We start from the raw sequence: 13234 nt of genomic DNA on the forward strand, positions 1-13234 counted from the left end.
CATGGCAAGACCTTCTTTAACCTACTCAGGTTCTGACCTCTTGAACCAGGCCACTTCTGCTGCCTTCTATTCCTCAGCACAGGTACCTACTTTGCTTGCACCCAGTGAACAGCTTTTGGACTGAATAATTCAGAAGGGGAAGGGGGAGAGCTGAAAGTGATTTTAAAATCTGACAGTTGTAACACTACAATTTCCTTTGAAAAGGATGTACTGATTATTGTTGGTGAGTGCCAGTAGTTTAAAATCCTGCTTCCACATGAGCTCCCTATTTAGGCTTCCGCCTTCTACTCGTTAGGCCACCATTCAGTAAGCTTCCTAAACTTAGAGTATGGGAATCAACATTTATTCCTCCCATACCACACATTTCCCATAACTCTGCCTTCACATCATTTTCTGCTTCTCCTTGGGCATTTTTATTTCCACTGTGACTACCTTAATCTAGAATCATGGAATATTGGAGCTAAAGAACCCCTAAGGGTCATTTATACCATCCCTTTCTCCCCTTCCCCCGTTTTGTAGATTTGGCCACCATGGTTTAGAAGCATTCATTAAATGTGTAGAAATCATAAGTCTGGTCAGTCACAGAACTTGGACTAGAACTCATGTTTCCAAACTATCCCCATCTCTTCCCTGCATCATTGAAATAAACCCTCTAACCTCTTCCTCTAATATGTTCTGTGTAAGTTGTTTGGTGCTGTGTCAGACACATACCACCCTGTAGAGCTGTTTGACTTCCCATATGTGTCTGTCTTGTTTTCTCAACTATGTGATGAACTTTAGGACTGTGATGAACTTTAGTAACAGATCTGTTAAAAAAAAACATGATTTGCTTATTGGGTGGTGGTATTGGATATATGGAAGAATCTTAGGCATATTGATTTAATTCCTCTAAAACTTGGGTGACTAGGCAATTTGGGGATTATTTCTTTCACCTGATTTTTTAACCTCATTTTTAAAAAGAAAAACTATATTGTAGAAAGAGGATGATTTTCAGTTTACTAATACCATATTCTGCTCATATCATAAAATTTTAGGGTAGGTCTTAGGATTTTAAAAAATCCAAGTGGAGTGGTATTTTTTTTTTTAAATGGTGTTTACTGGCAAATACTTCAGTAGCAGAACTGAACACTTACTATTTCCATTTCTTGGTATTGAGATTAGCTTTTCCAATATATTTTTCTGGAGAAAGAATGGAAACAGATGAAGAAATTTGGAATTACTTTAGTAATTTTCAGCACTGAACATATTGTATATAGATAATAGATGCAGAATAAAGTTGTGGAAAATGTCATATGAGGGGAATGCAATGTGCTTAGAGGGCTTGAGTTGAGAGTTTAAAATTCTGAGGATTTTAATTTGTAAATTCATGAGTTAAGAGTAAAATAATGCATACTAAGTTATTTTTCAAATCATCTACTCTGAAATGAGCACATTTTTGGCTGTCATCTCTTCCTAATGTTTATTGTTTAGCTTTAAAAAATAGATTTTTTTTTTTTTTTTTTTTTTAATCTGCTGGGACAAATGAATTTCTCGCAGGAAGTATTTTGTTTAGACTTAGTATGTATGAAGACTTAGGAGGATTTCATGACAGGTACCGACTTACTTTCCCTGTTTCACATGAATTCAGATCCCTTTTGCTGATGCTCTGGATTTGTTCCGAGGAAGGAAAGTCTATTTGGAAGATGGCTTTGCTTATGTACCACTTAAAGATATTGTGGCAATTGTCCTGAACGAATTTAGAGCCAAGCTGTCCAAGGCTTTGGCAGTAAGTATTTCACTTTATTTCTGTTTTTACTTTATGTCCACAGACACATGTTTTAATTATATACCCTTGGTAGTTTTGTTCTACACTTCTTAAGAAATAAGTTAATTTTTATAACAACATTCAAATTGCTTATGATGTACTGGTAATTCTGGAAGCACTAAGTTTTTATTTGTTACTGCCCATAATTAGTTTTCTTACTTATCTTTCTCATAGTAATACTAATAGTGAGCTGATTAATTTTGTGAGAAACTTCTATGGGTTATGTCTGCAAGGTCATGCCTTTTTTCCTTGGAGATGCATTTCATATAAGGCCCTTCACATTTGTTGTGGCCTGTGGTGTATATAACACCTAGATTTCTGTCCTAAATTGGTATTTTGTGTCAGTAGAGGGTAATGTAGAAGAAAGTCTTTATATTAAGTAATAAAAACAGTGATATGCTAGGGCTGCAGTAAACAACCTGCTGAATGCAATTGGTGGTAGCTGTTTGAATAAATAACACGATCAGTGCTTTTCAATGGATTTGTTGCAAGTGTTACAATTAAGTGATAACATCTTAAAAAATATATATGTTTTGGTAGGGGCTCTGAACACCCCACTTAAATCACTGAGTTGCTCATCCAGACAGAAAATCAGTAAGAAACAGTGGCTTTGAATGACACATTGAACCAGATGGATATAACAGATTTGTTCAGAATATTCTATCCCCAAATAGCAGAATGCACATTCTTTTCAAGTGCACATGGAACAGTCTTCAGAATAGATCGCATTAGGCCACAAAACAAGTTTCAACAAATTCCAGAAGATTGAAATCATGTCATACATTTTTTGGAGTCACAGTAATATAGAACTAGAAATCATCACAGAAAAACCTCGGAAAGAACACAAATACTTGGAGGTTACATACATGCTGCTAAATAATGAATGGGTCGACAAAGAAATAGGAAATCAAAAGATAACATGGAAACAAATGAAAATACAGTGCCCAAACTTAGGGGATGCAGCAAAAGCAGGTCTAAGAGGGAGGATAATAACAGTAGTGGTCAAGTCAAGAAGAACAAACAAAGCTGAAAGCCAGTAGAAGAAAGGGAATAATAAAGATTAGAGTGGAAAGAAGTGAAATAGAGACTAAAGAAACAATAGAACAGAACCAGAGCTGGTTCTTTGAAAAGATCAACAAAATTGATAAACTTTTAGCAAGACTCAAGAAAAAAAGAGCAAGGACTCCTATAAAATCAGAAAGGAAAGAAGTAACAACCAACACCACAGAAATATAAAGGATTGTAAGAGAATATTATGAAAAATTATATGCCACCAAATTGAACAACCTAGAAGGAACAGATGAATTCCTAGAAGCATTTAACCTTCCAAAACTGAAACATGAAGAAATAGAAAATTTGAGCAGACTCATTACTAGCAATTACATTGAGTTGGTAATCAAAAAACTCGCAAAAAACAAAAGTCCAGGGACAGATGGCTTCACAGGCAAATTCTACCAAACATTTAAAGAAGAGTTAATACGTATTCTTCTCAAACTATTTCAAAACATAGAGGAGGAAGGAAAGCTTCGTTCATTTTATGAGGTCAGCATTACCCTCATACCAAAAGATACTACAAAAAAGTACTATAGGCCAATATCTCTGATGAACATAGATACAAAAATCTTCAACAAAATATTAGCAAACTGAATCCAACAATCCATTAAAAAAAATCATTCACCAGGATCAAGTTGGATTTCTTCCAGGTATGCAAGGGTGGTTTGATATTCACAAATCAATGTGATAAATCACATCAAAAAGAGGTAAAAACCATATGATTGTTTCAGTAGATGTAGAAAAAGCATTTGAGAAGTACAACATCATTCATCATTAAAACTCAGTAATACAGGTTTAGAGGGAACTTACCTCAACATAATAAAAGCCATATAACAACATAATACTCTGTGGTGAAAAACTGAGAACTTTTCCCTTAAGATCAGGAATGAGACCAGGATGTCCACTGTCCCTCTTTTATTCAGCGTAGTTTTGGAAGTCCTAGCCAGAGCAGTCAGACAAGAAAAAGAAATAAAAGATATCCAAAGTGGTAAGGAAGAAGTAAAAATTTTACTCTTTGCAGATGACGTGATACTGTATGTAGAAAATCGGAAAGATTCCACTAAAAAACTACTAGAGCTGATAAATGAAATCAGGAAGGTCATAGGATATACAACTCATATTCAGAAATATTGCCTTTCTATACACTAATAATAAGTAGCTGAAAGAGAAATTAAGAAAACATTTTGTTTTAATTTTTTTTTTTTAACGTTTATTCATTTTTGAGAGACAGAGAGTGAGTGGGGAAGGGGCAGAGAGAGAGGGAGACACAGAATCCGAAGCAGGCTCCAGGCCCTGAGCTGTCAGCACAGAGTCTGACGCAGGGCTCGAACTCATGAACTGCAAGATCATGACCTAAGTTGAAGTTGGATGCTCAACCGTCTGAGCCACCCAGGCGCCCCAAGGAAACATTTCTGTTTATAATCACGCCCACATGCTGATATAGCTGAATTATACACATTTAGGTAATCTCAGTCAGTGATTAAAATGATTTATACCAGAAAATATACTTTTTAACTCCAAAGGAAAGGTTGGCCTATACTTCTAACTGTAATTAGTATAGCTTAAAAAGAGCCACATCACGTAAACTTGAAGTTCTGAATCAAGTACCAAAAAAGGTATTTGAAAAAACAAATCAGATAAAGTGTTTAGGAATAAACTGAACAACAGAAGTGAAAGACCTGTACTCTGAAAACTGTAAAACACTGATGAAAGAAACTGAAGATGACATCTACAAAGGGAAAGATATTCCATGTTCATGGATTGGGAGAACTAATACTGTTTAAATGTCCATTCTACCCAAAGAAATCTACAGAACTAATGCAATCCCTATCAAAATGCCAATAGCATTTTCCGTAGAACTAGAACAAATGACCCTAAAATTTGTATGGAACTATAAAAGTCCCCGAATAGCCAATCTGAAGAAAGAGCAAAAAAAGAGGTGTCACAATCTCAGATTTCAAGGTAGACTACAAAGCTATAGTAAGCAAAACAGTCATATCCTGGCACAAAAATATAAATAATGATCAATGGAACAGAATAGAGAGGCAGAAATAAACTCATGCTTTGATGATCAATTAATCTATGACAAAGGAGGCAAGAATATACAAGAGGAAAGTCTTTTCAGTAAATGTGAAAACTGGATAGCTACATGCAAAAGAATGAAACTGGACCACTTTCTTGCATGATATATAAAAATCAATTCAAAATGGATGAAGGACCTAAATGTGAGACCTGAAACCATAAAAGTACTGGAAGAAAACGGGCAGTAATGTCTTGGACATCAGCTGTAGGAACATTTCTCTAGGTAGTTTCCTTTGGCAAAGGAAAGGAAAGCAAAATTAAACTATTGGGACTACACCAAAATAAAAAGCTTTTGCAAAGCAAAGGAAACATTAACAAAACTAAAAGCCTTCCAAATGAGAGAGATTTGCAAATAATGTGTCTGATAAGGAGTTAATGTCCAGATGTATTAAGAACTTAATACAACTCAACACCAAAAAAATAATCTGATAAAAAATGGGCAAAGAATCTCAATAGACATTTTTCCAGAGAAGACATATAGATGGCCAAGAGATACATGAAAAGATGCCCAACATCACTCATCATCAGGAAAATGCAAATTAAAACCACAATGAGATATCACCTCACGCCTGAGAGAATGGCTAAAACCCAAAACACAAGAAACAAGTATTGGCAAGGATGCAGAATAAAAGGAACCCTTGTGCACTGTTGATAAGAATTCAAAGTTGTGCAGTCACTGTGGAAAACACTATAGAGTTTCCTCAAAAAATTAAAAATAGGATTACCATATGATCCAGCAATTCCACTATTTGCCCAAAGAATATGAAAACACTAATTCAAAAAGATATATGCACCCTTACATTTTGCTACATTATTTATAATAGCCAAAACATGGAAGTAACCTAACTGTCCATTGATAGATGAATGGGTAAAGAAGATGTACACATACACGAATATTATTCAGCCATGAAGAATGAAATCTTGCTATTTGCAACAACATGGATGGATATAAAGGGTATAATGCTAAGTGAAATAAGTCAGAGAAAGACAAATACCATATGATTCCACTTAATGTGGACTTTAAGAAACCAAAGGAAAATAGAGACAAGAAGCAGGCTCTGAAATACAGAGAACTAATTGATGGTTACCAGAGGGAGGGTGGGTGGGGGTTATGTGAAATAGGCGAAGGGGATTAAGAGTATACACTAATCAAGATGAACATTGAGCAATATATAGAATTGTTATATCATTATATTGTACACCTGAAATAATATAACACTGTATGTTTATTATACTTGAATAAAAATACACATTTTGCAGTATTGTTGCCTTTTAATAGGAATTTAGTTTTTAAAAATACTATTTTTGGTACTTGGTGCAGAAGAGAACTTTAAAGTTGTGATGTTACTCTTTATACCTATACACACAGTAGAATGATAGGCCAACCTTTTCTTTTGAATTAAAAATTGTTATATTTTCTGGCATAAATAATTTTTATTACTGACCGGGGTTACCTAAACATGTATAATTCAGCTATTTCAGCATTTGCGAAGACTAAAATATTACCTGTGGTTTGACTGATAAGGCAGTTAATAAAACCACCTAGTATCATAGGTGTTAACTAACTTAAATCTTCTTTCTCTCTAATTCTGTATTTTTCATATTTAAAAAATCCTCAGTATAGTTGATGTTTTTAAGTAGTTTCTTTAGTTGTCTGTGACTTATGTTGGACCATCATCTATTTACAGATGAAGATAGTGTCTTTCACTGCTATGAATCTCTGTGGCAAACACTGATATTTGCCTCCTGGTTGCCCATTCCCCTTGTGTTATTATTACTGGTTTTGTTCACCCATTTTTCTCTCTGCTGACATTTTGGACAGCACTTCTTTGTGTGAAACAGCTGTATACTTTTCAGGATGTTGGGCATCTCTAGCTCTAATTTACTAAATGCTAATAGTGGCCCTCCCCAGTTCCCATGACAACCAAAAATATCATCGTACATTTGCAGAAAGCTTCTAGAGTATTGGTAACATCCCTGTGCTGATGTTGAAAAGTTTTGAAAAGATTTTGAAAAGGAAAGTTTTCTTTTCTTTTTTTTTCTTCCAAATTGTTAGTCTGTGTACATAGTATATGTAATTTGGCTGAAAATTTGAATTGTTCGGGTGCTTCTGAAAGAAAGTTTTTCTTACTAATAAAAAATGGGCACATGCATATTTGCTATTCAGTTTTTTTTCAGTTTATCTTCCTAATAATTTAATGTAGAAAGGATATGTGCAGGTTTTTGCAAAGTTTATTTTTTTGTTTTGTGCAGAGGATGCAACCTCTAAATATACTGAGGTTAAGGACAAACTTTTTTTTTAAAGTTTATTTATTTTGAGAGAGAGAGGGAGAGGGGCAGAGAGAGAGGGAGAAAGAAATCCTAAGCAGGCCTACACTGACAGCACAGAGCCTGCTATGGGGCTTTGAACCCAAGAACCATTAGATCGTGACCTGAGCCAAAACCAAGAGTGGGATGCTTAATTCACTTAGCCACCCATGTGTCCCAAGGGCAAACTCTTTAAGTTCTTAAGTTAGTAATATCTTTATTTTTTTTCAGCAAATTGCATTTAAGTTTTGTATCTTGTTGGTAAAAAATACAGCATATGGGGGTACCTGTGTGGCTCAGTTGGTTAAGCTTCTGACTCTCGATCTCACGGTTCATGAGTTTGAGCCCTGCATCAGACTTTGCAATGACAGCTCAGAGATTTCTCTCTGCTTGGGATTGTTTCTATCTCCCTGTCACTCTACCCCTCCCTTGATTGCACTCTCTCTTTTTCTCTCTCTCAAAATAAATAAATACACATTAAAAACATACGTAACATATGAACTTTGAATTCCTTTCTGTTGCTTCCCTCCTGCTTATTCTTTTCTCCCCCCGAAATAACTTTTAAACAAAATTGATAATCTTTTACAATTTTGAAATTGCAATTCAAAAACAGTTGCAAGTAAAAAACTAGCTTTTTGCCACAGCCATTTGAGAATAAGTTCCCAACCTGATGTCTCATTACCCCCCAGTACTTTAGGGTGTAATTCTTATAAACAAAGATGTTCTCCTATATAACCACAGTTCACCTTTCAAAATAAGCACATTAGCACCAATACATGACTACCAGCTAATCCTCAGACCCCATTCAAGTTTCACAGTTGCCTCTATCATGTCCTTTATTTCAGAAGGATCCAATCTTCTATTGCATGTATTATTTAGTTATGTCTCTTTAGTCTGTCTGGAACAGGTTCTTAGTTTCGACTTTTATGACTTTGTTGCTTTTGAAGAAAATAGGCTAGTTATTTTGTAGAATATTTCTGTTGGGATTTGTTTGATGTTTCTGCATGTTAAGATTCAAGTTATACATCTTGAGCAGGAATATCATAAAACTGGTGATATGCTGTTTTTATTGGATCCTGTTAGGTAATCCACGATTTTGATTCATCTCAATTCTGATTGACTTAGTGTATTTTCTCATTCTGTTGTTGAGAGACATTTGGTTTTGTTTTCTTTCTTTTCGTTATTACTAATACTGCTGCTCCGAACATTCTAGGACATTTTTGGAAAACACAGTTCTGTTGTTATATGCCTGGGATTGGAAATGTAGGGTAAATAGGGTATGTCCATGTTCCACTTTAGTGGATTCTGACTTAATTTTAATGAATTTGTCCTATAGATAGTTACCGTAGTCCCATCTTGTACCACCTTCTGCTTGCTCATGACACTCCAGCCATACTGGCCTTTTTTATTCTGCAAAAGTGCCATGATTGTCTCCTGCCTAAAACACATTTTCCTCTGTGTTTGTTCAGCTGGCTCCTTCATGTTAGATATAATATTGTTATTGTTTATTTCTTTGGTAATTGTCTACCTCCACTACAAAATAAGCTTTATAAAAAAAAATTTCATCTATCTATCTTGTTAAGTACTGTGTCCCTAGTACCCAAAACAATATGTGGGTAAACAGAAAGTTATTAAAAAAAATAAACTATTAACTGAAAGAACTGGCCAAAGCTTCTAAAATTGTTATGTGAGGCAAAGAAATATATCTTTCCTTCATTCTTTTTCCCCTAACTAGTTATCAATTCATTGTATCTCAGCTCCTAATTCAACCTTTATGCCTCCTCTGTAACCGGACCCTAATATAATTTTTAATATTTGCTCAGTTTAAAAAAAATATAAATCCCTTGATAATACAACTCCTTAAAAAGATACAGTTAGGGACGCCTGGGTGGCTCAGTCAATTAAGCATCCACCTCTTGATTCAGCTCAGGTCATGATCTCATGGTTGTGAGATTGAGCCCCGTGTCAGGCTCCACACTAAGCTCTCTCCCTCTCTCTCTGCCCTTCTCCCTCACTTGTGCTCTCTCTCTAAAATAAAAAAAAAATGGTATTAATTTATTAATATATACTGTTATTAAGCGTTATATAATGTCCAGCTTACAATTTTGTCCATTCAACAAGCATTTTTTAAACATGTCAGGTTTACTATGTAAGTGCCTTGGTACTAAGGGAGATGGGAAATTTATGAGACAGGGCTTTGACCCTTAAGAACTATCTTATCTAGTAGGGGGAGCTAAAGTGTGTACATTAAAGACTCAGTGACTAGGTTGGTAATGGGGATTGTCCTGATAGTTTTGTCCCCTCAACACAGGGAATTTTGAGAAAGGATGGAATTGACGTTGGCTTTAGGTGATTTGCTATAGGGAGATGAACAGTTTGCAGAGAGCAGTAAAGCTAAATGATTGGGTTGCTGGAATGTCTGGGCTGTGTTTGGGGACTGGTTAGTGGTTTGTTTGCTTAGATTTAATGCCTGTGATGAATAGTAGAAGATAAACTGTAGCAATGCATATCACTAGGCTAAGGAGTTTGAGTTTTAGTCTGTATGCTAATGGTTTCCAGACATTTTTGGTATACTCCCTGTTAAAATATCACACATCTTTAATGTACAGATGTAGATATTAGAAAAGGGTGCTTTTAAAAAAGAATTAGAAGAAAATAGGAATAGATATTTAATAATTTCTTTCCCTATCTCAGTAGGTCATCTTTCATTATCCATTTTGGAAACAATACTGATAAATTGCTGGTGTTACCATTGGAGATGTGTTTTAGCAATAGGAATGTAAGAGCTGTTTGAGAGAGAAAATGATTTTTGTATTGGGCGTGTTGAATTTCTTGGACTAATAGGGTGTTCTAGTAAATCTGGGTTGAAACTTAGAAGAGTGCTTGGAGACGAAGACATTGATTTGGGAGTCACACATGGTTGTGAAGTTTTTGAACATGAAATAGTGGGTTCAATTTCTAAGGAGTAAAGAATAAAGAGAGAAGAGGATCAAATACCAAACGATTTCAAGGTTGGGTGTGGGGATCAGTCAGGTGCTATGAGTTGGATACCACAAATGAACAAATCAGTCTTGGCTTTTTTCACCAATTGTATTTTACTTTACAAAATGAGACTTTTGGCACCATTCACAGAATAAGATTCAGTAACAGTTATTTTCTTGTCTTAGTGAAATATTCTAGATTTTTGATAGAAAGGTTTTACTCACTGAGGAAAATCAGTAATGTATATGAAAGTGCTTTTTTTAAAAGTTGCAAAGTGCTGTATATTTTTTAGATACTCATTTGAAGGGTTTAGTTCTTGGGAAGAATAGTATTTTAAGAGGTTTTGACTTTTTATTTCCCCCAATAGTGCTTAGTGCAGTTTTGCATTTTGTGTTTATGGAAATTATTGGTGGCAAGAATTTTAATGAACCACTTATTTCACGTTTTCTTTGCTTTTTGCCAGGAAATGTTAGCGGTACATATACACAGATTTCTTTAGAGCAGGAAAGGATTTTAGAGCTGTGTGGTAATAATTTGTGCTTTCTTGCCCCAATTCCTGGTGACTAGAAGGCAAACTCTAAGTTTATAGATATCAGTGGGCATGCTTTCTTGTCCTATTATGTATGGTAGTACTTTAGTGCAATGCTTTCTTATTATGAGAGGCTCTCAGTAAATACCAGCAATGTCTCTTCATTTTGCCCGTGAAAGGTTAGCCTCACAAAGGGTGAATGGTTTATCAGAATTCATTCAGCTAATTAGTAAAGGACCCAGGTCTCCCCAAGCTCGTTAAGTCCAGTAGCCTTCCTTTTTGCTACACTTTTTTGCCTCTCCCCGGCCCAGTCAAATACCTCTGCCCTTCTACTGCTTTCTCTCACTTGCCCTCAATAAATATTTTCATTACGTGTTTTAAATGTAGAATTCACCAGGGTAGAGATCGAGCCATACTCTACTTCTCCATTGTAGGCATTGTGCTGTATTCAGCTTAATTATCTTTGAAGCCTGTCACAGTGCCTTGTGCAGAAAAGGTCCTCAGGATCTTATGAAGTACCTTGTGAGAACTGCCTGTTTATATTTTCTCTGGCTATATCGAGGAAGCTAAAGTTAAATTGAGGTTGCACTTTAGTGTATGGTTTATAAAAGAATGAAATCTTGATAATGTGTTAAGTGCAACTGTTTATAACCTCAAAACACTTCTGAAGAACTCCTTCAGTTGGCTGCAGTAGTTAACTCTTTTGACAGTTTTCCTCTGGAGTATGTAAGATATGAATTTTGTATTTTGTTTAGAAACTCTCATGATGCAGCATAAACCAGGCTTAAACTCTAGCCACCTTGAGAATAGCAGCTTCATTCTTCATAGTTGGACTAACTCTCTAGAGTAATTCTTAGGTTACTATTTTTGTGGTCACCTCTTGTCCTCTGTGCACCCTACCTACCCCCAGTCACAGAAAAGATCCCTCCTACACTCTTTCATAAGTACTCCTGTTTCTCAGGTCATTTATCATATTTAAGAATTATAGTTACCCATTTTAAGGCTGTAGCCTAGATTGGTTAGAAAATGCCATAAATTTATGCCATTATTTATGGTTTACTTATTATTTTTTTGCTCAGCTGCATTGCTTTAACTGATATCTGAGTATACTGAAATACAGATTTTTATACTTGTGATGAGAAAATATCAACAGATTCAGTTGCTAGGAAACAGCTGAATACTGAAATAGGTTTTTTTGGGGGGGGGTACTTGTAAATTCAAATCTTTGACATTTTTACTCTCTTAGAGCAAAAATTTATTCAGTCACTGCAAGGAAAGACGCATCACCTGTTAGTTTTCCAATTTTTAAAAATATGAAGTATTTTTATATTTTATTTATTTTTTAATTTTAATTCCAGTTAGCTGACATATAGCATACAGTGTTATATTTAGTTATCCAGTTTAAAAAATTTGCACAAGGGAGCTCGGAATATGAAAAATGTTTGAGGATTGATTAGATGTTTAGAGTGTAATTTGTAACAGTGACTGGGCATTGAAAAGTACTGATTAGACAATTTGGAATTTTAGTGTTTTTTTTAAATGCTTGCTTTATTTATTTATTTATTTATTTTTGTTTATTTATTTTTGAGAGACAGAGAGAGATAGAGGAAAAGCAGAGGAGGGGCAGAGAGAGAAGGAGACACAGAATCTGACACAGGTTCCAGGATCTGTGCTGACAGCCCCAATGTGGGGCTCGAACTCACAGACCATGAGATTATCAACTGAGCCGAAGTCAGATGTTTAACCAACTGAGCCACCCAGGCGCCCCAATGTTTTATTTATTTTTGAGAGAGAGAGAGAGAGAGCATAAACAGGGGAGATGCAGAGAGAGAGGAGAACAGAGGATCTGAAGCGGGCTCTGTGCTGACAGCAGAGAGCCTGATATGGGGCTTGAACTCAGGAACCATGAGATCATGACCTGAGCCGAAGTTAGATGCTCAATGGACTGAACCACCAAGTTGCTCCTGAATTTTAGTTTTCTTAAAGGTTTGAGTCATCATTAATGAAAGAATGAGAATGGGAGGGAGATACATATAAAACATACACACACAGGACACAGGATTTAACCAAAGTAAAATATTATATTAATTAAACCAACTTTGGTAGAAGTAGGATTGGCTGCATCCTGTATTTGCTCTTTTACCTATAATACTTAACATATGTGCCAGATAAAGTAAATATTAAAAATAAGTATTTATTTATAATCAGGTTGGCTTTCTTTTATAACTAGATGTCATTTAATTTTGTGATAGTTATGTAATGTTTACAAAAATATTTTTATTCACATTCAGTATGTTTTCTTGAGTGTTCACCTTTGGCCAGGCAAAAACAGAGGTATGATTAAGCTTTAGGGTGCTCAGAAAGTGTGAGAGGGAGCAGCAGTGGGAGAGGGATATAAATGGCCATGTTACACTGTGGTCAGTAAAAGCAAAAGTACAGAGGTTGCATAGAAAAGAGAGGGATGAATTAGTGTGGAG

General features: G+C 35.4%; 1 protein-coding gene across 2 annotated transcripts in view; it reads left to right on the top strand.

Annotated features, from left to right (window-relative positions):
* The window catches only part of PRIM2 (DNA primase subunit 2), a 349495-nt gene that overhangs the window by 65695 nt on the left and 270566 nt on the right, over positions 1-13234 (top strand). For both annotated transcript variants that reach the window (XM_060615833.3, XM_060615834.3), the window contains exon 7: positions 1628-1765. In XM_060615833.3, coding sequence (XP_060471816.1) covers positions 1628-1765 — 138 coding nt within the window. The remainder of the gene's footprint in view (positions 1-1627; positions 1766-13234) is intronic.

The sequence above is a fragment of the Panthera onca genome, chromosome B2 (genome assembly GCF_046562875.1).
Source record: "Panthera onca isolate mPanOnc1 chromosome B2, mPanOnc1 haplotype 2, whole genome shotgun sequence".
NCBI classification, from domain to species: Eukaryota; Metazoa; Chordata; class Mammalia; order Carnivora; family Felidae; genus Panthera; species Panthera onca.